The following is a 24,532-nucleotide window of genomic DNA, read 5'->3' on the forward strand; positions in this document are numbered from 1 at the left end:
TGGATTATATATGGGGGATTACTACCTTCCAAACCAGGGGTCGGCAACCTAAGGCCCATGGGCTACAAGGGGCCTGCGGGGGTCGTTTAACTGGCCCACGAGCCACCCCAAACCGAGTTGCCTGCTCAGCAAGTCCCTGCCTGGTGCGCTAAACTGGTGCAGCACGGTGCAGGGAATTGCTTCTGCGGCACCGGAAATCATGTCTGTGTCTGCGCAGACACTGAAAATCACATCTGCACAGATGCCGGAAATCGCGTCTGTGCAGACACAGACGCCGGGAATTGCGGGCGCAAGCGCTCACGCATGTGCACAATCCGGCCCACAGAGTGATCTCCGCTGGAGTGAACCGGCCCAGGCAAGGTAAATCTTGCCAACCCCTGCTCCAAACTATAGCTATAAAGCACCTATTGGCTATGGGACAGAGGGGGCATGCTCTAGAAAAGGTAAAAGACCCCTGGACGGTTAAGTCCAGTCAAAGGCAACTATGGGGTGCGGCGCTCATCTCACTTCAGGACGAGGGAGCCGGTGTTTGTCCACAGACAGCTTTCATGTGGCCAGTGATACCAGCATGACTGAACCGCTTCTGGCGCGATGGGACACCGTGTTGGAAACACTGTTTACCTTTCCGCCACAGCAGTATCTATTTATGCACTACTCGCACTGGTATGCTTTCAAACTGCTAGGTTGGCAGAAGCTGGGACAGAGCAGTGGGAGCTCACCCCATCACGTGGATTCGAACTGCTGACTTTCCGATTGGCAAGACCAAGAGGCTCTGTGGTTTAGACCACATTGCCACCCACTCCCTTTAGGGATGCCCCACCCTTCTTTTGAGGCTTGAGCCTGACAGAAGTGGATTGGCCCTCTGGGCCCTCCTGGCAGGGCACCTCTCTTGGTTGTGAAGGTGCAAGAGCAGGAAGGGTGGGGGGAGAGCAAAGAAGGGTGGAGGAGAAAGGCTTGCCTTTCCAGTGAAGTGTGGGCTGCATTTGCTTTATGAGCAAGCAGGGAATGAAAACAACCAGCTATTAAATATTCTTCCTGGGAGACGTGTAACACTTTCTGTCCTATCCACTTTGCGGGTATAAATAAGAGGCTGTTTCTGGGCAGAGAAATGCCAGCATCTTGTGTGTGTTCTAGGAGATCCTAAAGCCTTTGCCAGCCTGGTGCTCTCCAGATCCCCTTGGACTACAACTCCCATCCGTCCCAGGCAGTCTGGCCATCAGATTCTGGGAGTTGTAGTGCAACAACATTGGGCACTTGCACCATGCTGGCCACCTCTAGGATAAAGATTGGGGGGGCGGGAGGCAGGGAGCAGCGAGGGTGTTCTGGTATGGCAATGCCACCTCTAAGCTTTGTAGTTTCTGGATTCCTGCTTCGATTCCTGCATTGCAGGAGCTGGACTAGACAATTTTTTGGGTCTCTTCCACCTCTACAGTTCTACGATTCTATGACCCCTGAGTGGGACCCCCTTCTCTCAGAGAGTCCCCCCCACTCCTCCTTCCAGTTGTCCCCACTAGCTGCTTTTGTTGATCCTCTTCTGACCTCCTAGCTTCCCACCAGGCCATCGCAGAGACCCAGGGCTCAAACAGCCAATCCACCCTTTCACATGTTTTCCGTTCAGCTGGTGAAGAAAACCAAGTATGCACATCATTCTCCAAGCCTCCCGTCTCCCCCAGTTAACATCAGAAGCAGTTTGCTAAGATTTTATGTCTAAATATATATATATTCAGAAATTCTCTTTGTGAAGCTCAGGAAATTATGCAGAGCCCCCTTGTCAGCTGTACTACACAGGGAACAATGCCTGCTGCAATTTGCCTTATAGCTTGTGCATGCATTATTCTTATTATTTATTAAACTTTTATTGGTCACTCCTTTTTTGCCGCGGGAACTCAAAGTGACAGCAAAGGATCCAGAAGTTCTCACAAGCTGCGTACCCATTCCGGCTTCAAAGGCAGTGTAACCATATCAAGGCAACCTCCCATCCACCCAGTCTAGGGAACCGCCCGGTAGCAGTACCTCCGTCTTATCTGGATTGAGCTTCAGTTTGTTGGCTCTCATTCAGTCCATTACCAAGGCAAGGCAGCAGTCCACGGATATATAAAAGCCTGCAGAAAAATATTTGGGGAATTTTACAGCACTGAGTGTACGGTAGTAGTCAGACAGGCGTCATGAACTCAAATAAAACTATTTAGAGTGAGGGACAGTAATGACTGTGCAGCAGAGGGAGAGGTTTGAGAGCAGCAGGGCTATACGTATAGGCCAGCAGATCCCATTCCCCCCCCTCCTTTGTTTATGTTTTAAAAGCTTCAAGGACAGAAGAAGAACTCCATCTCTTTGTTAACTTGGGGGGGGGCTGATTTCGCTTGCTTTCCATCCCACTCCCGTTTCTATTTGTGTTGTGTCTTTTAGATGCTGAGCTGGGGGGCAGGGACTGGTATTATTATTATTTTTTAAAAGTGTACAACCTTCCTGATCACTAAGTTGTGTTTTTATATTAGGTTGGAACTTGGAAGCTGCTCGGTGTGGCTGGCTGGGGTATATTATTATTATTATTATTATTATTATTATTATTATTATTATTATTATTATTATTAGTGGGGATGGCTTTAAAATGAAATTAGACAAATTCAGGGAGACAAATTCTACCAGCCACAATGGCTACATTATGTCTTCATTGCAGGCATCCCCATCAAGGCTTTTACTGCTTCCCATCATTGTATGGCACCCATCAAGGCTTTTACTGCTTCCTGTGAACATGAGCTCCAGACTCAGAGCTTTCATTTTTTAAAAAAGTCTCTAGCCCTCTGAAAAAGTAAGTTCTGGGGCAAAATGTGTCCACCTGGACAGGTAAACAAATACGTGTCTGCATGCCATCAATGGATCTAGGAAAAGGATCTAGGAGTCTTGGTAGACCACAAACTTGACATGAGTCAACAGTGTGATGTAGCAGCTAAAAAAGCCAATGCAATTCTGGGCTGCATCAATAGGAGTATAGCATCTAGATCAGGCATCCCCAAACTGCGGCCCTCCAGATGTTTTGGCCTACAACTCCCATGATCCCTAGCTAACAGGACCAGTGGTCAGGGGAGATGGGAACTGTAGTCCAAAACATCTGGAGGGCCGAAGTTTGGGGATGCCTGCTTGGGACAATCTGCCCCTGCATACCAGTCGCTTTGGAGCAACTGCCAGAGAGGAATCTTGTGCTTAGGACCCACTGGTGGGATTCCCATTGTGGGAAAAAGGAAATCTTGGATCTGATGCAGCTGCAGGGCTCTTGTGTGTCAACTGAAATACTCCTGTGTGAATTTCTCTGGGTACTGAGATCAGCGTTGGCTGTGGAGTCGGACAGAATCCCTTGGCGCTGTGGAGAGAGGAGGAGCCGTGAGTGTGTGTGTCATAGAATTGTCGAATTGTACAGCTGGAAGGGAGATCCCATGGGTCCTCCAGCCTAGCCTCCTGTCTTTTAGAGGGCTAACGTAAGGACATCAGAAGAGCCAGCTGGATCAGGCTAGCTAATGGCCCATCTTGTCCAGCATCCTGTTCTCGCAGTGAACAACTAGGTGCCTGTGGGAAACCAGCAAGCAGGATTCGAGCACGAGAACTATCTCCCTTCCTGTGGTTTGCAGCAACTGGCCTTCAGAAGCATAGTTGCCTCCAACTGTAAACACAGAGCACAGTTGTCATGGCTAGTCCATAGGTCTCTCCTCCATGAATCTGCCTCATCCTCTTTCAAAGCTATTCAAGTTGGAAGCCACCACTGCCTCCTGTGGGTGTGAGCTCCATAGTTTATGCACTGCATGAAGACGTGCAATCATACCTCGGTTTAAGTACGCCTTGGTTTGAGTATTTTCAGTTTAAGTACTCCGCGGACCTGTCTGGAACGCATTTTTTTATATATATAATTTTTTATTGAATTTTCCAAAAGGTACAACAATACAAAACAATAAAGACAAAAACAGAAAAAAGCAAAGACAGAAGAAAAACAAATACATATAAAGCACAAAATCTTATATTGCATCACAATGTATATTGGGACCTCCTCGGGTTCCCCTCCCAGTGGTTCTTAAATACATTTCTATTTAGCAAATTCTATATCAAATTATTCACCTTATAAAAACTCATTTTCTTCCTCTAAAATATCATGTTCACAAATTCCACAGTTTATTTACAACTTGGTTTCTGATCTAATAAATTACTTTAGCATATTTTTTTAATACAATTTAAAATCTTTCCATTTTTCCTCCATCGCTTCCTCTCCCTGGTTGCGGATTCTTCCGGTCATCTCCGCCAGCTCCATGAATTCCATCATCTTCATCTGCCAGTCATCAATCGTTGGTAGTGTTTGTAGTTTCCAGTTCTTAGCAATCAAAAGTCTAGCCGCCGTTGTGGCATACAGAAAAAAAGATACATTTTTCTTTGGAATCTCCTTCCCGACAATGCCCACTAGAAATGCTTCTGGTTTCTTGACAAATGTGTTTTTCAACACTTTCTTAAGTTCATTATAAATCTTATTCCAGAAGTCACTTACTAGTGGACATGTCCACCACATGTGGTAAAATGAGCCTTCTTCTTTCTTTGGAACGGATTAATCCACTTTCCATTACTTTCAATGGGAAAGTTCACTTCAGGTTAAGTATGCTTCAGGTTAAGTACAGACTTCCGGGACCAATTGTGTTTGTAAACCGAGGTAACACTGTACTACCTTCCATCTGCCTTGAATTTTCCAACCTTCAGCTTCATTGGGTGTCCAGGAGTTCTACTGCTGAGCAAGAGGGAGAAAGACTTTTCTCTGTGTGCATATGGCACAGTGATCTGTGTCTTCAGTGTCTGCCCTTCTTGGTGAGACCGCAACCACAGGAAGCTGACATGTGAAAACGCTTTTGAGAAAGAGAGAGAAAAAGGGTGGTGGAGGAAGGAAAACGGAGCCTTGTTGAGCAGTGCTGAGCGCACCCAGAGAGAGGCCAGGAGCGGGGCCAAGGAGAAGTTGTGTGTCCCCACCTGCTGCTGCTGCTCCTTGACCATGGAAGAGACAGTGGTGAAGAAAGGCTTGCTCTACCTGCTCCAGCACCAGACCTTTGGGAAGGTAACACTGGCTACTCCTCACTGAATGTTAGAACAAGGTGTTTGCTAAGATCTCTTTGATACCCAAGCAAATTATTGTTCCATCTTTGCACCTGGCTCTTTTGCACCTGTCTATGGAAACCGAACAGGATTTGAAAAGCAAAGAGTTGATTTCTCATCTCTCCTAACTCAGGGCTGAATTGCCAAACTCTATCAGGCCTTTCATCTTAAGAATTTGGATTGGTGGTGTTCAAGGGTTTGGCAAATTGCCCTTCTTGAACAGATATGCCATAAACTAAAAGTATCTAAAGGGCAGAGTGTGAATACCGGTATATACAGGTGAAACTCGGAAAATTAGAATAGCGTTGAAAAGTGCATTTATTTCAGTAACGCAACTTAAAAGGTGAAACCAATATATGAGATAGATGTATGGCATGCAAAGCCTTTATTTGTTGTAATTGTAATTATTTGTCGTTAGGCGGGTCAATTATAAATGGAATGTCATGAATGAAATGTAATAGCGATGTTTATTTTTGTATTATTGTAACTATTTGTTTTATTACTGTGGAATTTCCAAAAGAAAGCATTTGTAAAAATTAAAAAAAAAATAAAAAATAAAAAGTTGCATTACTGAAATAAATGCACTTTTCGACGATACTGTGTTCTAATTTTCCGAGTTTCACACACACACACACACACACACACACACACACACACACACACAGCATTATTTCATTTCTTATGCCAATTCTGAGAGTTGTGGTCATTCATTGCCACCAGTCAGGGCCGGTAATGGGGCCTTTTATATGTCCAGCTGTCCTTTGTCAACACCAAATTGTCACCGTTTTTGTGTGTTGAATATATGCTATATGGCAGGGGTGTCAAACTCAAATTCATCGGGGGCCGCATCAGCAGTTTGGTCACCCTCAAAGGGCCGGTTGTGTCTGTAGGACTATGTGTCCACTCTTTATTATCATACTGTCAGTGGTTATTGTCGGCAGCGGCTACGCGGGCCACATGACGAGGTCTGGCGGGCCGGATTAGGCCCCCGGGCCTTGTGTTTGACACCCATGCTATATGGTAATTTATGGACCTAATAGGTATCTAAAGCCATTTGCAGATAACAAAATATGTATTTTATCAAAGTAATTGATATAGAAATGAGCAAACCAGTGATATTTTAGGGAGCAGGTTAGCAGGCAGGGCCCATTACTTCTATCATAGGAGCCTACACAACACAAAACACTGTTGCTATATATATAGGTTTTATTTTGTTTTTTATCTTATATTTTGGAAATGTACATCCAAGTTTTTTTTCCCTTTATTTTTTTTGGGGGTGTCAGAGGATTGTTGCGGCTACTCCCGAGTAAAGACACTCCAGTCCATTCTGTCTTTTAAGGTTTTATTGTGCATATTATTTACAGTGCAGATAGCAGAAAACACGACCTCCTAGTCACTCGCAGAATCCGCCAATGGCGCCCCTCTGCTCCGGGTCCAGCATAATAGCTCGGGCACCCCGAAATGCCTCCCTCTCACCCTGCGTTTAGGTGCGCATCTCAATTCGGGCACCGAAAGCGGCGGTGCTCCCTCCTCCAGCTATGGACTAGGGTGGTGCATGGGCTCTGACTGAGCCTTCCCTCCATTCCGCTTCCCTCCTCATTCCCCCCCCCCGCCTGACCCGCTGCTACCGCTCTCACTCTCGCTGGGCGAACTGCTGGTCCTGACCGGGGGGGGGGCTCCCTGTAGGGAGTCCCCCTGACAGGGGTCTATAGCTTTTTTTTTAGCTTACCAGTATACGTAACTCCTACTGCCACCAGTCTATGCAAATGTATGGCTCAGACATTTAAGACTAGAACCTTTCTTCTCAATAACGATGGAAGTCACAAGTGGGGAATGCTTTTACATTTATACATATTTATGATTTGTAAATGGAACCTTTGTATGAGTTAATATTTTATTATTCCTTTGGTGCTGGATCTGTGTATTTTTGTCCTTACAGGCTGTGACGCTTTATGGTTTACATATCTGATTTCTTTTTTTGTTTTTCTTATGCTTTGCACTTCTTCTTGTTGTTAATAAATTAATATAATTTAGCAAAAAAGAAAAAGAAAAAAGACTGGCTAGTCCTTCTCCAGCCTGGAGCCTCCTTTTGCTTTAGGCAGGGGTCAGCAAACTTTTTCAGCAGGGGGCCGGTCCACTGTCCCTCAGACTTTGTGGGGGGCCGGAATATTTTTTTTGGGGGGGGGATGAACAAATTCCTATGCCCCACAAATAACCCAGAGATGCATTTTAAATAAAAGCACACATTCTACTCATGTAAACACAGGCTGATTCCCGGACCGTCCGCGGGCCAGATTTAGAAGGCGATTGGGCTGGATCCAGCCCCTGGGCCTTAGTTTGCCTACCCATGGGCTAGAAGCTCAGGGATCACTTCTACCAGGCTCCAGATCTCTTGCCTCTCCCATCCTTTTAAAACCCTTTAAAAATTGCTGAGCTCCCTCTGAAATTTGGCCTCAGTTTGCCTCCGAACGTATAAATTATTGTAACTCACCCAGGGAATTTCTTGATAAAGGGCAGATAAAAAATACTCTTAATGAAGAGAAAGAAAGCAGGCAAATTTCTTCAATGTGCACCCTGCATCCTGAGTTTTTGAAGGATCAGGCTGGATAGAGCCCAGCTTTTCCATAGGCAGGAGCTGAACACAGGGCTGAAAAACATGCACACAGAGACACCCCAGTTTCCTCTTCCCCATGAACTTTCACATTTGCTCGTTTTCACCCTTGCTATTGTTATAAGAATTTTAAGGTCTCATATATATATATATATATATATATATATATATATATATATATATATATATAAAAATGTGTCTGAAGCCCCCCAGAAAAAAGTCCTGAAACCATTTTCTCTCTCCCCAAATGACCTCAAATATTTCTCTGCAAGGTCAAAGGAAATGGGGATCCTCCCCATTGTCTCTTTGTTCACAAATCCTGTCTCAAGGACACACTTAAGATATGAATAGGGTGAGCCTGTGGCCTGTGACCTGGATAGTTATCATAACAAAAGAGTGGCCAGGATGCCCAGGTAATCCAATCAGGTAACCTGGCAGACAGGATAAAAACAATGCACTCAGATTTCTGTTGTAGTCTGCCCCTTCTCTGATGTATGTATGATGTATGGAGGGGTGGTCTTGGGCTCCAGGGTGGGCTCCAGGGCTTGTACACCTTTGTCCTGGGTCCTTCCTGCCTTCTGCGTGTGGCAGTGAGCATCCTGTTGCAACAGTTAATAAAGATCAGGCTTATAGCGGCTTTGCTTTTGTACATCCTGGTCTGGTCTCTGTTCATTTCCCAACCAGTTTGAGCTTTAAAAGGTACACTCTCTCCGAAGGTCCAATCTTCCTTAAGAAGCTGAACCCCTTGAAGGGACCCCTCAATATTCTTGTTTCACTAAGAAACGGACTGGGTATTAAGGCATGTCTGCAACTTCCCAGGGCCTACCTGGGTGGATGATTGCATTCCCCTGGGGCTGCTTTTAGAAGACGGCTCAGAAAATGCAGGATGGTGACTGGTGCACAGTGAGAGCAGCTCATCGCATGGATCTTATGCAGGGCCGGCCCTACCATTAGGCAAAGTGAGGCAGATGCTTCTTCTGCTGGCAGATGCTGGGGGGTGGCACCTGTCCCCTGACCATTCCCTCTCAGTAGAGGCAGATCCATTACCTGAAATGAGGCACTGCCATCTTGTCCTTTGCCTCAGGCAGCAAAAGAGCTTGGGCTGGTCCTGACCTCGTGCTAATGGCAATGGCTATCTACAATATTTGTTTCAAGGCTCAATTAGAAGTGCTGGTATATGCTTCAGGCATTCTTCTGTCTATGTCATATACAGCAGAACCATCGTTTTCAAGACGACTCTCGTCAAAGCCTGGCAAACGTGGCTTGACAATTGGATACGCTTGATAGTCGTGGATTGTAGTCATTCTATTTTACTGTTTTGCTTTTCACCTTGTTTTTCTGTGTTTTATATACACGAGGCACGTTCAACTCCCAATAAACTGCAATCTACTCACAGTATAAAAAAACCAGCTGTGATTTGGATTGACCAGAGTTGTTGAGCTTTTTTTTAGGGGAGACTTTACGGGGGGTGGGGGTGGTGTTTGACAAAGGTGATATCGCGATTGACCAAAGACACACCAGCGATCGACCAGTCGATTGCGATTGACATGTTGGGCATGCCTGATATACATTATAAAATGAAATTTTAAAACTTTACTATTAATGATAAGTGTTGTTATTAAACATGTCACTGAATTCTGAGGTCTTTATATTTATTCTGTGAACTGCCTTGAGATTATTCTGTGAAATTATACCCTGAGACCTCTGGGTATAGGACGGTATATAAATTCAATTCAAACAAACAAACAAACAAACAAACGCTCTTAATTGCTGCAAACTGCTCTGACACACTTTTATGATATAGCAGTATACAAAGTTTTTTTTTTAATGACTAAAGAAACAAACCTTCGCTTGCGTTTTTTCTCCCCCTCAGAAATGGCGGAAGTTCTGGGCTGTCCTGTACAGGGAAAGCGCCTGTGCCCCGGCCCGCCTTGAGCTCCTGGAGTCGGCGGAGAAAGCCAAGAAAGGGGAGAGCAGCAGACGCCTCATCAAGCTGGAGGACTGTGTGCAGGTGGCTGAGGCAGGCGGAGAGACCGGCAGCCCCAAGGAGACAGTGCCTTTCTTCCTGGAGACCACCGAGAAATGCTACCTGCTGGCTGCCGAGAGGGCGGAGGCGGAGGCCTGGATCCTGGAGCTGTGCAAGCATGCTTTCACCGTGAGGAAAATGGCACCCAGTAGTACAGACAGTGGTCATGTCTCATGCAGAGAGAGGTGTGGAAAGCTGCACCTCCTCATCCAGTGTGTGTAGCAGTTTAGAAACTGCCTTTCACTGGCCCATGGTCTGTCAGAAGACTGATTAAATGAAAATCCTTCACATATACCGTGTTTCTCATAAAATAAGACGTACCTATAAAATAGGCCATGGCAGGATTTTCATGCGTTGACAAAATATAAGACATACCCCCAAAATAAGCCGTAGTTGTGGGAGCAGGTCTGGTTGGTGCCATGGAAGAGGAAGATGCCTGTCAGCGCCCGGAACCGGATGCTGCTGCCCCTCCAAAACGCCCAGCAGTGCGCACCGCGCCCCGACCCGGCGGGACCCAGTAAGAGCCGCAGCGCGCGCTGCGTGGAGCCCCGAGCCAGCGGGACCCAGCAGTGCACCCCGCTGAAGCGCCGACAAAGCGCCCAGCAGCGCCATGCGGAGTGCCCCGAGCCAGCAGGACCCAGCAGTGCTCTGTAGCACTTTGAATCCTCCTGCTGCTGCAGCTCGGGGCGCTCTGTGCGGCGCTGCTGTGCGCTTTGTCGGTGCTTCAGCTGGGTCCCGCTGGCTTGGGGCTCTACGCAGCAGGAGAAGGATGCCTGCTGGAGCACCCCGAGCCTCCGGGAGCTGGCAGGAGGAGGAGGCCTGCCGAGTCAGTGCCCGGCAGCGCCACACGCCCCGAGCCAGTGGGACACAACAGCAGCAACGCCGGCCGCGGCAGGAGGAGGCAGGCACCCAGAACCATACAGTACTTACCGGTAATAATAATATAAAAAGACACCCCCCCCAAATAAGCCATAGGCTTGTTTTCTTGAGTAAAATAAATATAAGACGGTGTCTTATTTTAGGAGAAACACGGTAGTTAAACTGTGGAACTCGCCTTCGCAGGAGGCAGGGATGATGACCCCCAAACAGATATGGCTTTAACAGAGGATTAGACAAATTTACGGAGGAGGCTATTGTTAAAAGAAAAAAAAAACTGCTCCATTTCCCTTATGGGGTATCCAAGAGCCCTATCCATAGAGCCCTATTGGTAGGAGAAAATAACAGAGGCCAACCAGAGTATATTGAGAAGCAAAGCGGCTTGTTCTTTATGAAACTGTTGCAACAGGGTCCCCACTCATCACACGCAGGAGGGAGGAGAACCCTGAACAATGGTGCCCAAGCCCTTATACAGTGGTGCCTCAGGTTACAGATGCTTCAGGTTACAGACTCCGCTAACCCAGAAATAGTGACTCGGGTTAAGAACTTTGCTTCAGGGTGAGAACTGAAATCGTGCGGCGGTGGCACAGCAGCAGCAGGAGGCCCCATTAGCTAAAGTGGTACCTCAGGTTAAGAACAGTTTCAGGTTAAGAACGGACCTCCAGAACGGATTAAGTTCTTAACCCGAGGTACCACTGCATAGACTTTTGAAATTGCCCATCCTGAAGCCCAAGACCACTCCCCCCCAAACATCAGACATACATCACAGAAGGAGGCGGTCTACGGCTGAAATCCTGTCTGGCAGGATACCTGAAAATGGTCACTGATTGCTTTACATGGGCAGCCTGGGCATTCTTTTGTGATGGTGAATACTTTAGTTCCTGAGTCCAGGTTACAGGCTCACCCTATTCATACACAAATACGCCCTAAAGACAGGATTTGCAAGCAAAAAGATAATGGGAAGGCTTTCCCCATTTGCCTCCCTTACCGCAGAGGAATATTTGAGGTCATTGGGAGGATCAAAATGGCTTCAGGATTGCTCTCCCATATTATTTCAGACACATAGTTCATATATTTAGATATGTGTGCATTTAAGAATATTTGTTTTATATTTGAGACGTTAGAATTCTTATAATAAGGTCCAGTCGTGACCGACTCTGGGGTTCCGTGCTCATCTCGCATTATTGGCCGAGGGAGCCGGCGTATAGCTTCCAGGTCATGTGGCCAGCATGACAAAGCCGTTTCTGGAAAACCAGAGCAGCACATGGAAACGTCGTTTACCTTCCCGCTGTAGCGGTTCCTATTTATCTACTTGCATTTTGACATGCTTTCGAACTGCTAGGTTGGCAGGAGCTGGGGCCAAGCAACGGGAGCTCACCCCGTCACAGGGATTTGAACCACCGACCTTCTGATCAGCAAGCCCTAGGCTCAGTGGTTTAACCCACAGTGCCACCTGGTCCCTGCCACCTGGGTCCCTGCAGGAAGTATCTTGGGGGAAATGCCTTTCCAGATACTGGGTAGTTGTTTTTCACTTGTTGTTGTTGTTTAGTCGTTTAGTCGTGTCCGACTCTTCGTGACCCCATGGACCAGAGCATGCCAAGCCCTCCTGTCTTGCACTGCCTCCCACAGTTTGGTCAAACTCATGTTCGTAGCTTCGAGAACACTGTCCAACCATCTTGTCCTCTGTCGTCCCCTTCTCCTAGTGCCCTCAATCTTTCCCAACATCAGGGTCTTTTCCAAGGATTCTTCTCTTCTCATGAGGTGGCCAAAGTATTGTAGCCTCAGCTTCAGGATCTGTCCTTCCAGGGAGCACTCAGGGCTGATTTCCTTAAGAATGGATAGGTTTGATCTTCTAGCAGTCCATGGGACTCTCAAGAGTCTCCTCCAGCACCATAATTCAATTTTCACTTGTAAATCATGTAAATAAACAAAGGGTTTGGAATGAAGGGGCTTGCCCCCCTGCAAAACTGGCATGGCAAGTATCTGTTAAGCTGAGCAGACTAGTTGCCAGCTAGAGCATCTCCTTTGTATCAATAGGTGTGAATTTGTGAAAGGATTCGGGATATTTACCATTTCAAAAGGATGGTCCAGACTGATCAAGATTGGGCCATCAGCAAAAAAACATCATCAGATGTCTTGACAGATAGGAGATAAGCCAGTCTCTTAAATTTCTGTGGTAGACTGCCTCTTTCTGTGACCTGTGTATGACGCTTTTGGGTGGTCCTTGGCTAAGGGGCTGGGGAATTTCTGATGCCTTTAAAAGTTCTTTCACACCTTTGTTCAGGGTCCTCGCCTCCTACCTAAGGTGGGCAGGAGACTTTTGTTGCAAGAGGAAAATAAAGATCTGCCTTGCTTTCACAGGATCCTGCCTCAGCTGATGCTTCTCTGACCGATAAGGAACTTGGGGGACTCTTGAGTCCCTTAATGGGGAGCTGGGCTGTAGAAGCCACACCCCCGCTGTTTTCTGGTAACAATATGTTCTCTTTGGGTTTTAGAGAAGCACTGAAGACTGGAAAGTGATGCTGGAGAAGGAGTTCCTGAAGGGCAAGGCCACATCTCCCCCTGCTTTCTCCATGGCAGAGAATTCCCTGTACAGCACCACCTGCAAAGGTAGGAGAGGAGAGAACAGGAGACACCCGAGTTGGGCAGGGAGCAAAGAGGAAGGGCCTGCCACCATCGAGAGATGATGCTTGCAAGCAGCCAAACTGAGAGCATGTTGGACTACATGGCCCTTTCAGGTGGTGCTGTGGTTAACCCACTGAGCCTAGGGCTTGCTGATCAGAAGGTCGGCGGTTCGAATCCCTCTGGTTTGCCAGAAGCAGCTTTGTCATGCTGGCCACATGACCCAGAAGCTATACGCCGGCTCCCTCGGTCAATAATGCGAGATGAGCGCGCAACCCCAGAGTCGGTCACGACTGGACCTAATGGTCAGGGGTCCCTTTACCTTTACATGCCCCTTGGGGGGGTGTCCTTTCCACTTCTACAATTCTATGCTTCTGTGTCGGGGGAAAGACCGAAAGGACCAGCTCTCCATCTCCAGCTGCCCAACACTACTTTTACAGCTCCAGCATTTGAACCAAAGCGATGTTCTGTTCTCCTTGGGGCTCTGTGCTCAAAGGTGGGGGCTAGGCATGCATACAGCATGCCCCACAGTGGAGCCTGTCTTCCAAGAACAGGCATGCAAAGTGCTCACTCTGGCCGAGGCGTCGTCGTCATGGAAAATCTGCCTCTGCCGTAGCTCTCGCTTGTCCTCTTCCTGACAGTGGTTTTGCGGGCTGTGCAGGGCTCACACCGATACTGCTTCTTGCTGCTCCCCAGGCACTTATCTCCCCTTCTCCATTTCCTGCCCTCCTCCCTCCCACCACTTGTCCTTGTTATAAGAATTTAAGGTCTCAAATATATACAGTGGAACCTCAGTTTGTGAACACCTCGGTTTACGAATTTTTGGTTTACGAACGCCGCGGAGCCATCTGGAATGGATTAATTCACTTTCCATTACTTTCAATGGGAAAGTTCGCTTCAGTTTATTAACGCTTCAGTTTATGAACAGACTTCCGGAACCAATTGTGTTCATAAACCGAGGTACCACTGTAAATCAAATGTACAAGGCAAACATGTACATAAATACATAAACCACATGTCTGAAACAGTACAGGAAGACAGTCCTGAAACCATTTTGACTCTCCCAAACTGACCAAATGTTTCTCTGCAAGGAGGGAAGAACTGAAAAAACCTCCCCATTGTCTCTGTGCTCACAAATCCTGACTTAAGGGCACATTTAAGGTGTGAATAGGGTGAGCCTGTGACCTGTGTCCTGGATTCAGGAATTAGGTACCCTCTTTTCCCGAAAATAAGACATAGTGATAGGCGCAGTTCTGGAGGGCGCCAAGGAAGAGGCGAGGCTGGATGCGTAATAAAAAAATTAAGACATTCCGTGAAAATAAGCCATAGTGTGTCTTCTTGAGGAAAAATAAATACAATACAGTGTCTTATTTTCGGGGAAACACGGTAGTTATAATAACAAAAGAGTGGCCAAAACCTAGATAATGCAAGCAGGTAACCTGCCAGAATTATGGTGCTGGAGGAGACTCTTGAGAGTCCCATGGACTGCAAGAAGATCAAACCTATCCATTCTGAAGGAAATCAGCCCTGAGTGCTCCCTGGAAGGACAGATCCTGAAGCTGAGGCTCCAATACTTTGGCCACCTCATGAGAAGAGAAGACTCCCTGGAAAAGACCCTGATGTTGGGAAAGACTGAGGTCCATGGGGTCATGAAGAGTCGGACATGACTAAACAACAGCAACAACAACCTGCCAAACAGGAGATAAACAGCACACTCAGGATTCTGTTTTAGACCGCCCCCTTCTGTGATGTATGCATGATGTTTCTGGGGGTGGTCTGGAGTTTGAGGGTGGGCAATTCCAAAAGTCCATATAAGGGCAGGCACACCTTTGTTCTGGGTCCTCCTCCTCTCTCCTGCGTGTGGGGGGAGCACCCTGTTGCATCAGCTTTAATAAAGACCCCCATAAGGGAGTAAGGGCAGATTTTGTTTACAACAACTTCAGTGTCCTTGGGGGGGAACCTGCACCTGAGAAAGTGGGCTGGGGGCAGGACATTGGACAGAAGCCTGTGATGACACGGAATTTCATTAAATTTATGCCCTGCTCGATTGTAAAAAAGATAGAGAAAACTTTACAAAGCAGGTTTGCAAAGGGAACAAACAAACAAAAACAAACAAACAAACAAACAAACAAACCCTCTTTAAAACATTCAGAAGATAAACTCAGCAGTTAACTAACACATACAGCAGAATTCTACATGTCTGAGCAGGCTTCTCTAAACAAAAATGTCTTTTAGCAGGCGCCAAAAGGAGCACAGAGAAGGCACCCGCCCCATGTCAATAGGCAGGGAGTTCCAAAGTGTGGGTGCTGCCACAGGAAAAGAATGGGGGGCCACTTGCCACGAAGGCTATGCCTGCCTCCCTTGTCCGAGGCAGTAGTGCTTCTGAATACCAGTTGCTGGAAACTGGGGGGGGGGGGGCAGGCGGATGGAGAGGGCTCTTGCCCTCAGCTCCTGCTTGCATGTGTCCCATTAGGGCATCTGGTTGGCCACTGTAAGAACAGGATGCTGGACTAGATGGGCCATTGGCCTGATACTGCAGCCAGGATCTTCTTAGGCTCTTATGTTTCCTTCCAGCCGCCGAGAGGCAGTTTCCCGTGGCTGTGAGGGCAACAGAGGCCTCTGAGCGCTGTCAGGTCTGGGGCATGTTCCTTCTGTGCGCCAACGCGGATGCCTTGGAGCTGCGTGACATGCAAGCGGGGGAAGTGATCTACAGCTGGCCGTACAAGTTCCTGCGGAGATTCGGTCATGACAAGGTAATGGCTGTGACGGTGTTTGTCTCCGGCACGACACATTTCACGTGTGCAGTGCCAGAGAGCTGCTGTTCCTAAGCAGACCGGGTGGTGTGGATAGGAAGTTGCCCGTGGCCTGGTACTGCCTCCTTTCCACTGAACATGCCTCCCAGATGTGCCTCCTTTCCAGATGTGTTTCCGCTGCCTGCCTCCTTGCCACTCCTTCCTGGCTGATTGGGGGGGGGGGTTTGTCCTGCTCACCTGCTTTTCCACTGACAGTGTGCTCCTGCCTCGGGCAGCAGTAGGAGATGTTACGCCCCTGGGGAAGCGGAGGAGGCAGCTGAGATGGGAGCCAAGCCTGAGAAATGGGTGGTAGTGGGGGAATCATGATTTTGCATTTCCTGTCTTTGGCGGAAGGTTTTGTGTCAGCTGGGTGGGGCTTTCCCGCCCCCCTCCACTCTGCCCCCTGCAGGATGCCCTGAGTCCTTCTCTTCCCAAATCCCTGGGAAGGAAGTGAGTCTTACATTGCAGGGGTTTGGATTAGATAACCCGTTGGACCCCTTCCAGCTCTGCAATTCTATGTTTGAGTTCTCTAGGGTGATGTCTTGGGGCTGAACCAGATGTGAAGATGGAGGGCTGTGATGGGAATTCCTATCTGACAGTTTCCTGGTCCTACCTAATATCTGCCACCCAACCTTGGCGGTCCTAAGGCTCTCGTGGCTTTGCCTAGCAGAGAGGAGCATTCTAAGTCCCACGGGAGGCAGTGAGGGCCACAAACTTGGATAGCTTTTAAAGAGGAATTGGATAAATTCATGGAGGAGAGGGCTATCGACGGCTACCAGCCATGGTGGCTCTGTTCTGCCTCCACAATTGGAGGCAGCAATGCTGATGAATACTAGTTGCCAGAAGCGACAGGGTGGGGAGAGTGGTCCTGGGCTCAAATCCTGCTTGCTGGTTTCCCAATAGAGGCATCTGGTTGACCAACTTGAGAAGGGGATGTTGGACTAGATGGGTCACTGGCCTGATCCAGCAGGCTCTTCCTATGTTCTTAGAAGATGGAGAATTGTTATGGGAGCTCCCAGCCTCCTGGCCCCATTGACTCTCTGCTCACCTTGATGGGCCTAAATCTCACCTGACTTTGCCCAGCAGAGAGGAGCATTTCGAGCTGCTGGTCCCCTTGTCCCTCCTTACAGACTGACCCCAGGATACCTTGTGTTTCCTAGGCCATCTTCTCCTTTGAAGCTGGGCGGAGATGTGCCTCTGGCGAAGGCAGCTTTGAATTTGCCACCAAGCAGGGCAGCGAGATCATCCAGGTCATTGAAGGCGCCATCAACGCTCAGAGGAACTCCACCAGTTCGTCTTCAGGTGCCGCCCTTCTGGCCGGGGCCGCCAGTCCAGCCAAGCCTGACGAAGGTGCCCAGGGGGGGAAAGCCACAGTGGTGATGGAAGGGCAGTCGTTCCGTGCTGCGGGAACCAAATCCCTCTCCTTCGAGTCCACCTGGCAAGGAAGGCCAGCGAAGGGCAGGTTAGTCAAGCCCACGGCCAGCTGCCCCCTCTCCAGCACCAACTGCCCCTACATGGAGGGGTCTGATGCCCATCCCAGGCGAGAACCCCAGCAGGAATCAATGTCTGAGTATGCGGAGCCATTTGATGCCATATCCAAGTCCTTGGGAAGCTCAGGTGGCAGCTGTTTCCCCCTGCCTAGCACCGAGGAGCCACCGGGGGCAGCGGGCTTGCATGCCAGGACCAGAGGGTTGGGCCTGTCACCTGCCTCTCTGGGCTTGCACCACATCTATGATGACCCAGAGGGTCTGGTCCACCTGGTGTACGATGAGCCCCAGGAGTTCACAGGGGACGCCTGGAAGGTGCAGGCCACTCCTGAGGACCCTGTCGGCCACGAATACCCCTACAACCCAAGCTTGGACGACTACTCCGTGCCTAAGATGGCGGCAGCGTATGCCCCTGTGCAAGATCAAAACGGGCTTGGAGAAAGTGCATATGATCAGGTGATCTTGAGCCTCAAGAACAAGAAAAATGCACAGTGAAAGGAGAGGATGGATGAACGAATGAATGAAGGAAGGAAGGGGTGGATGGGAAATGAGAGGATCGCTTTGTTTAATTTGTTGTGGGAGATGAGCCAGGGTGCAACCTCCCTCCCTGCCCTCCTCTCAGAGCTCAAGTATGTTTATAGAGGAAGTATCCTGGCCATCATCATTGCAAGGGGGAGTGGATCCAAACTGAGCGGGAGAGAGCAGGCTTGGTGCAATTTTGAAGGCTGTGTGCCATGTGATGCATTATTATGTGCCAGTACGGCTTTCCTACATGAAATATGTTAAAGGGTGTAGACTATAATATACAGTATAGCTGCTCTACAAACAAGCATAAGGCTTTTTCTTGGCTGCACTTGCCTTCCACTTGTGGCTCAGCTGATCTGAGGTGAAACCTCTTGAGCCACCAAGAGGCCTCGGTCTCTCTTCCAGTCTTCTGAGCTGCTCCCACTCTGATGGCTTAGCATGTAGCTCTTTCTCTTTCTCCCCCTTTGGAGTGGTGTTTCTGGGGATCTCTGTGGGGTTCCTAACTCTTGAAAGAGACTGCTAAAAAGAGCAGAGAAAGCTAAAAAGCATTAAACACCTACAAAAAGTCTTTTAAGTAAGCAGGTATGTCTTCACTTGTTGCGGAAAGGACAGCCACGTTGGCATTCCACAAACAGGGGCTGCCACAAAAAGGCTCCGTCCCGTGTCAACAATCATCCTATAAGAGTGGAATTCAAAGAAAAGCCCCCTGTGTTGGTTCAAGCCACCTGGAGCTTTAAAGAAGATATTGTGACCTTCAAATATGGAGAGCAACTAATGAAGTGAGGGGTGGGAAACTTATGATCCATCGGCCAAGGAACTCAAATTTGGCACATGAGGCCATTTTCTGAAAGCTGTCAGTCAGCTGATGTCACTTTGATGGGTCAGGGATATCAGCTGATGAGTGAGGCTCAGTTATTTGTTGGCTGCACTCAGTGATTGTCCATCCAGGGGTTAAATCCTACTCAGTTTGGGAGGATTCAATGTGAACTCCTTCCTGATCTCAACAAGTTTAAACAGTTGCTAAAACAAAGGCTAAAACAAAGGTTTTAGCAGGGCCTGCGAGGTGCTTTGAAGTTCCGACTTTGGGTCTTCAAAGCACCCAATCCCCTGATGTCATTGTTTATTTATTTACGCATTCACATTTCACACTTTGGTTAAAAAACAAAATCAAGGCAATATACATAGATATACAAATAAGCAAAAAGCACCCATAAAACATAGTTTAAAACATCAATAAATACTAAATGATTAATGAGAAAATTAATATTTCAAACTCACAACATCTGCAGTAGAATAGTTCTTCAAAGCTACATTTCAAGAGGGGGATGATGCCCCAAGGGCACCAGGGAGGGGCTCTGCATGCACATCCCAGCCTCTGTATTATGCTGGTGACTCCTGACCTAGGTAACAACCACTTTGGAAACTTGAACTCACATCTGACAATCTTTGCCACTTCCACTTCCTCTTCCATAAACATAACAATTCAGGAAATACTTTTCAATATTATTATTTTATATACAGTCCTTTCAACAGAAGACTTTACATCCAAAATAAACCAGAATACAAGCGAAAAACATGACTCACATATTTTCATTTGTACCTAATTCTTCTCAAATTCCCTGTTTTTCCACTCTTTAATGTTACTCTTCTTCTTTTAACTCCTTGTTCTTAGCCTCTTAAATCACCTATGCACCCTTAACAATTTTCCACGTATTGCCCTGTGCCTCCCGACCCCCGACCCCATTGCTTCCCTTCACCCATGTGTGATCTTCTCTACATAATATTGTTCTCATTGTGTTAATTAAAGTTGTATTTATTGTTTCGTATATATCATGATATCATCTTGTATCCTTGCGCACTTTAGCTATTGCATATTAAATTTGGGCTCCAATCCCAGTTCTGTCCATGGAAAGTACTTTTCAAGATTATGGCCAGGTGGCTGTCAGGAGCTAGTGGGACTCGAACCCATAGCCTTGGGATATGTGTGCCCCTGGTGGTGAGCTGCAGGTCTGCAGGAGTCCGAGGCAGTGAAGGAGCCTCAGGCCCTGGAGTGACTCTGCTCCCCCCTCCCACCCCGGTTGACCACTGGATCCTGCTGGACAGGAATGGGTAAAGACGACTTCCTGTTCCAGGAATGCAAAGGTCTTGTAGAGCTGTGGGGTACCCCTGTATCCTTTGCCTGCTCCTTGGCCCTGGCCTCCGATTCCATTACCAACAGAAGCCGATCTCCACCTACTATACCTTGAGGGTACCAAGTTGACCTGGTGCAACTTCTGCTGCCTGGCTTATCTTTGCCTGCTGCCTATGGCTCAGCCTTGATGGTGTCACTGAGCACCCCATGTTTTGTTGGCAATTTGTGGAAATGCAACTTAAACATTCAGCACCATTGGACCCAGCAGTGCCGGACCCAGCAGTGCCGGATATTACGCTTAGGGCCCCACTCTCTTGCCTGCCCGCCCCTAATTTCACTATTAATATACTTCTTCTTGATTGAATTTCAGTTCAACAATTACTCTGATAGAATATATATTTTGTTATGTGCAAATGGCTTGAGATACCTTTTAGGTCCATACATTACCATATAGCATGCATTGTTGTTGTTTAGTCGTTTTGTCGTGTCCGACTCTTTGTGACCCCATGGACCAGAGCACGCCAGGCACTCCTGTCTTGCCCTGCCTCCTGCAGTTTGGTCAAACTCATGTTCGTAGCTTCAAGAACACTGTCCAACCATCACGTCCAGGGGGTCAGCAAACTTTTTCAGCAGGGGGCCGGTCCACTGTCCCTCAGACCTTGTGGGGGGCCGGACTATATTTTTTGGGGAAAAATGAACGATTTCCTATGCCCCACAAACAACCCAGAGATGCATTTTAAATAAAAGGACCCATTCTACTCATGTAAAAACACCAGACAGGCCCCACAAATAACCCAGAGATGCATTTTAAATAAAAGGACACATCTACTCATGTAAAAACATGCTGATTCCCAGACCGTCAGTGGGCCGGATTTAGAAGGCGATTGGGCCGCATCCGGCACCCGGGCCTTAGTTTGGGGACCCTTCTCGTCCTCTGTCGTCCCCTTCTCCTAGTGCCCTCAATCTTTCCCAACATCAGGGTCTTTTCCAGGGAGTCTTCTCTTCTCATGAGGTGGCCAAAGTATTGGAGCCTCAGCTTCACGATCTGTCCTTCCAGTGAGCACTCAGGGCTGATTTCCTTCAGAATGGATAGGTTTGATCTTCTTGCAGTCCATGGGACTCTCAAGAGTCTCCTCCAGCACCATAATTCAAAAGCATCAATTCTTCGGCGATCAGCCTTTTTAATTGCCCAGCTCTCACTTCCATACATCACTACTGGGAAAACCATAGCTTTAACGATATGGACCTTTGTCGGCAAGAATAGCATACATATTCAACACAAAAAACAGCCACAATTTGTTGTTGACAAAGGACAGCTGGATATATAAAGGGCCCCATTACCTTCAGGAATTACAAGACAGAGAAACCAGTAGGAGAACACTTCAATCTCCCAGGACACTCTGTACAAGATCTCAAAGTAGCTGTTTTATTACAGAAAAATTTCAGAAACAGACTGGAAAGAGAAGTTGCTGCATTGCAACTTATCACCAAGCTTAAAACCATGGAAAGACCTTGTTTGAACAGAGACGTTGGATTCTTATCTCATTATACATGATAAAGCGATCTTCAGCCATCTCACCCCTTGGTTTTTCATGCAAGACCATTTGCAGTCGTTTACAGTCGTCAACGTAGGGACCCAGGTGGCGCTGTGGGCTAAACCACTGAGCCTAGGGCTTGCTGATCAGAAGGTCAGCGGTACGAATCCCTGTGAGCTCCCGTTGCTTGGTCCCAGCTCCTGCCAACCTAGCAGTTCGAAAGCACGTCAAAATGCAAGTAGATAAATAGGAACCGCTACAGCGGGAAGGTAAACGGCGTTCCCATGTGCTGCTCTGGTTTGCCAGAAGCGGCTTTGTCATGCTGGCCACATGACCTGGAAGCTATACGCCGGCTCCCTCGGCCAATAATACGAGATGAGTGCGCAACCCCAGAGTCGGTCACGACTGGACCTAATGGTCAGGGGTCCCTTTACCTTTACCTTTACAGTCGTCAACAGCTATCAGTCAGTCAATCATCCATTTCCACCACCCTTCTGAGTGATACCCCTCCCCACCCTTTCCCTACATATAAGCCTCTGGGGACTTCTATTTCAGTGTATCTTAAGAAGTGTGCATGCACACGAAAGCTCATACCAAAATAAAAACTTAGTTGGTATTTAAGGTGCTGCTGGAAGGAATTTTTTTATTTTGTTTCGACTACGTCAGACCAACATGGCTACCTACCTGTAACTTCAGTAGCTTAGGGCCTCATCAACCCTAAATCCAGCCCTGGGACCCAGTTGGGAGCTTGTTCATCAAAGATGTCCCACAAACCTGGAGAGAACTAGTCTCACACCCGCTGATGGTGGCAGAGAATTTACAATTGCAGCCAAATCAAAACTAAAAAACTACTGGTAGGTTGGATAAAATCTAGGAGTCCTAGTACTGTACTTGGCAATTTCAGTGCAAATTAAAGGAAGCATATATAAGCATCTGCCCCCCCATACAGTGACATATTTCTTGGGGAAATTATCATGGTTCGTTAACTAAGCAGACTCGAGGGAAAATCTTTGTGGCAGACCAGAGCGGTTAAAATTATGTTCTTGCGTTGTTGGGTGTCTTCTGTGTTGCCATTCAAACTGTGATCTCACAGTGCACAAACTCTGGGATTCCCCCCCCCCACTGGCAGTAGTGATGGCCACCAATTTGGATGGCGCCTTAAAAGGGGATTGGACCATTTCATGGAGAAGCAGAAAGCTTTTGGGGCTCATCTAGGGCTTACCTAAACTGACCCTTTGCCCCACTCTTTCCAGGCACAGTCCCACACTTTCCAGGTCTCCTTTTTTCTGTGTGTCCTGCTACTTTCCCTGGGAATATCCGCTGCTCACCACTGAATCAGAAACAGTAGCACTCCACAGAAAACCCAATGGCTGTTTGTTCAGATTTGGCAGTAAACTGAGCTTTCCCAGGGAAAGTGGCAGGACCAAAAAGAAAACTGGTCGGACACGATCGGTGGTAGCCAAATATGCTTGGTGAAGGGGTCTCAAATGAACACCCAGAACCAAAATACCTGGAGCCTGAGAGGGTTAAATTTTGGAGTGATGGTGTGAAGTTATGGATGGCGTGAGTCCCCTCATTTGGGACTTTTTAGTTTAGAGATAAGGCAAGTATAATAATAATAATAATAATAATAATAATAATAATAATAATATATTTATACCTTGCCCATCTGGCTGGGTTTCCCCAGCCACTCTGGGCGGCTCCCAACCGAATATTAAAAACACAATGCAGCATTAAACATTAAAAACTGAAGGGCTGCCTTCAGATGTCTTTTAAAAGTAAGATAGTAGTTGCTTATTTCCTTGACATCTGATGGGAGGGCGTTCCACAGGGTGGGCGCCACTACTGAGAAGGCCCTCTGCCTGGTTCCTTGTAACCTCACTTCTCGCAATGAGGGAACCGCCAGAAGGCCCCCGGAGCTGGATCTCTGTGTCTGGGACGAAGGATGGGGGTGGAGACGCTCCTTCAGGTATACTGGGCTGAGGCCGTTTAGGGCTTTAAAGGTCAGCACCAACACTTGGGATTGTGCTCAGAAACGCACTGGGAGCCAATGTAGGTCTCTTAGGACCGGTGTTATATGGTCCTGGCAGCCACTCCCAGTCACCAGTCTAGCTGCTGTATTCTGGATTAATTGCAGTTTCCAGGTCACCTTCAAAGGTAGCCCCACGTAGAGCGCATTGCAGTAGTCCAAGCGGGAGATAACTAGAGCAGGGGTTGGCAAAGTTTATCTTGCCTGGGCCGGATCGGTCCCGCAGAGATCCCTCTGTGGGCTGGATTGCACTTGTGCCCACAATTTTTGGTGTCTGTGTCTGCGCAGACACAATTTTTGGCACCCACAGACGCGAGTCCCCGCACCGTGCTGTGCCGGTTTAGCGCAGTGCGCAATCGGGCAGCACAGTTCGGGGGTGGCTCGTGGGCCAGTCAAATGACCTCTGTGGGCTGCTTCCAGCCCATGGGCCTTAGGTTGCTGACCCCTGAACTAGAGCATGCACCACTCTGGCAGAAAGAAGTAACATGACATGGAGAAAGTGAAGATATTTTTTTCTTCCTCTCACATAACACTAGAACTGGACATCCAGTAAGGCTGAATGTTGGAAGGTTCAGTGCAGAGAAAAGGAAATGTTTATTTTCACAGCGCAGAGTTAATGGAACCTGCTGCCAGAGGAGGCAGTGATGGTCACTAACTGAGATGACTTTTCAAGGGGATTGGAAAAAAATCATGGAGAGGAGATGGCTATTGATGACTACTAGGCATGACGACTATCCTCTACCTTCATGGCTGGAGGCAGAAGTGCTTCTGAATGTCCTT

The 24,532-nt window shown here is 47.8% G+C and overlaps 1 protein-coding gene across 1 annotated transcript; it reads left to right on the top strand.

The window, feature by feature from the left end:
- The first annotated feature begins 4,947 nt into the window (after positions 1-4,947).
- Positions 4,948-19,953, top strand: DOK2 (docking protein 2). Its single transcript, XM_088671466.1, has 5 exons — positions 4,948-5,080; positions 9,603-9,884; positions 13,127-13,241; positions 15,828-16,006; positions 17,206-19,953. The coding sequence occupies exons 1-5, from the start codon at positions 5,018-5,020 to the stop codon at positions 18,025-18,027; spliced, it is 1,461 nt and encodes a 486-aa protein (XP_088527592.1). The 5' UTR covers positions 4,948-5,017; the 3' UTR covers positions 18,028-19,953.
- The last annotated feature ends 4,579 nt before the right edge of the window (positions 19,954-24,532 follow it).

This window comes from Zootoca vivipara, chromosome 6, assembly GCF_965207765.1.
Source record: "Zootoca vivipara chromosome 6, rZooViv2.hap1.1, whole genome shotgun sequence".
Lineage (NCBI taxonomy): Eukaryota > Metazoa > Chordata > Lepidosauria > Squamata > Lacertidae > Zootoca > Zootoca vivipara.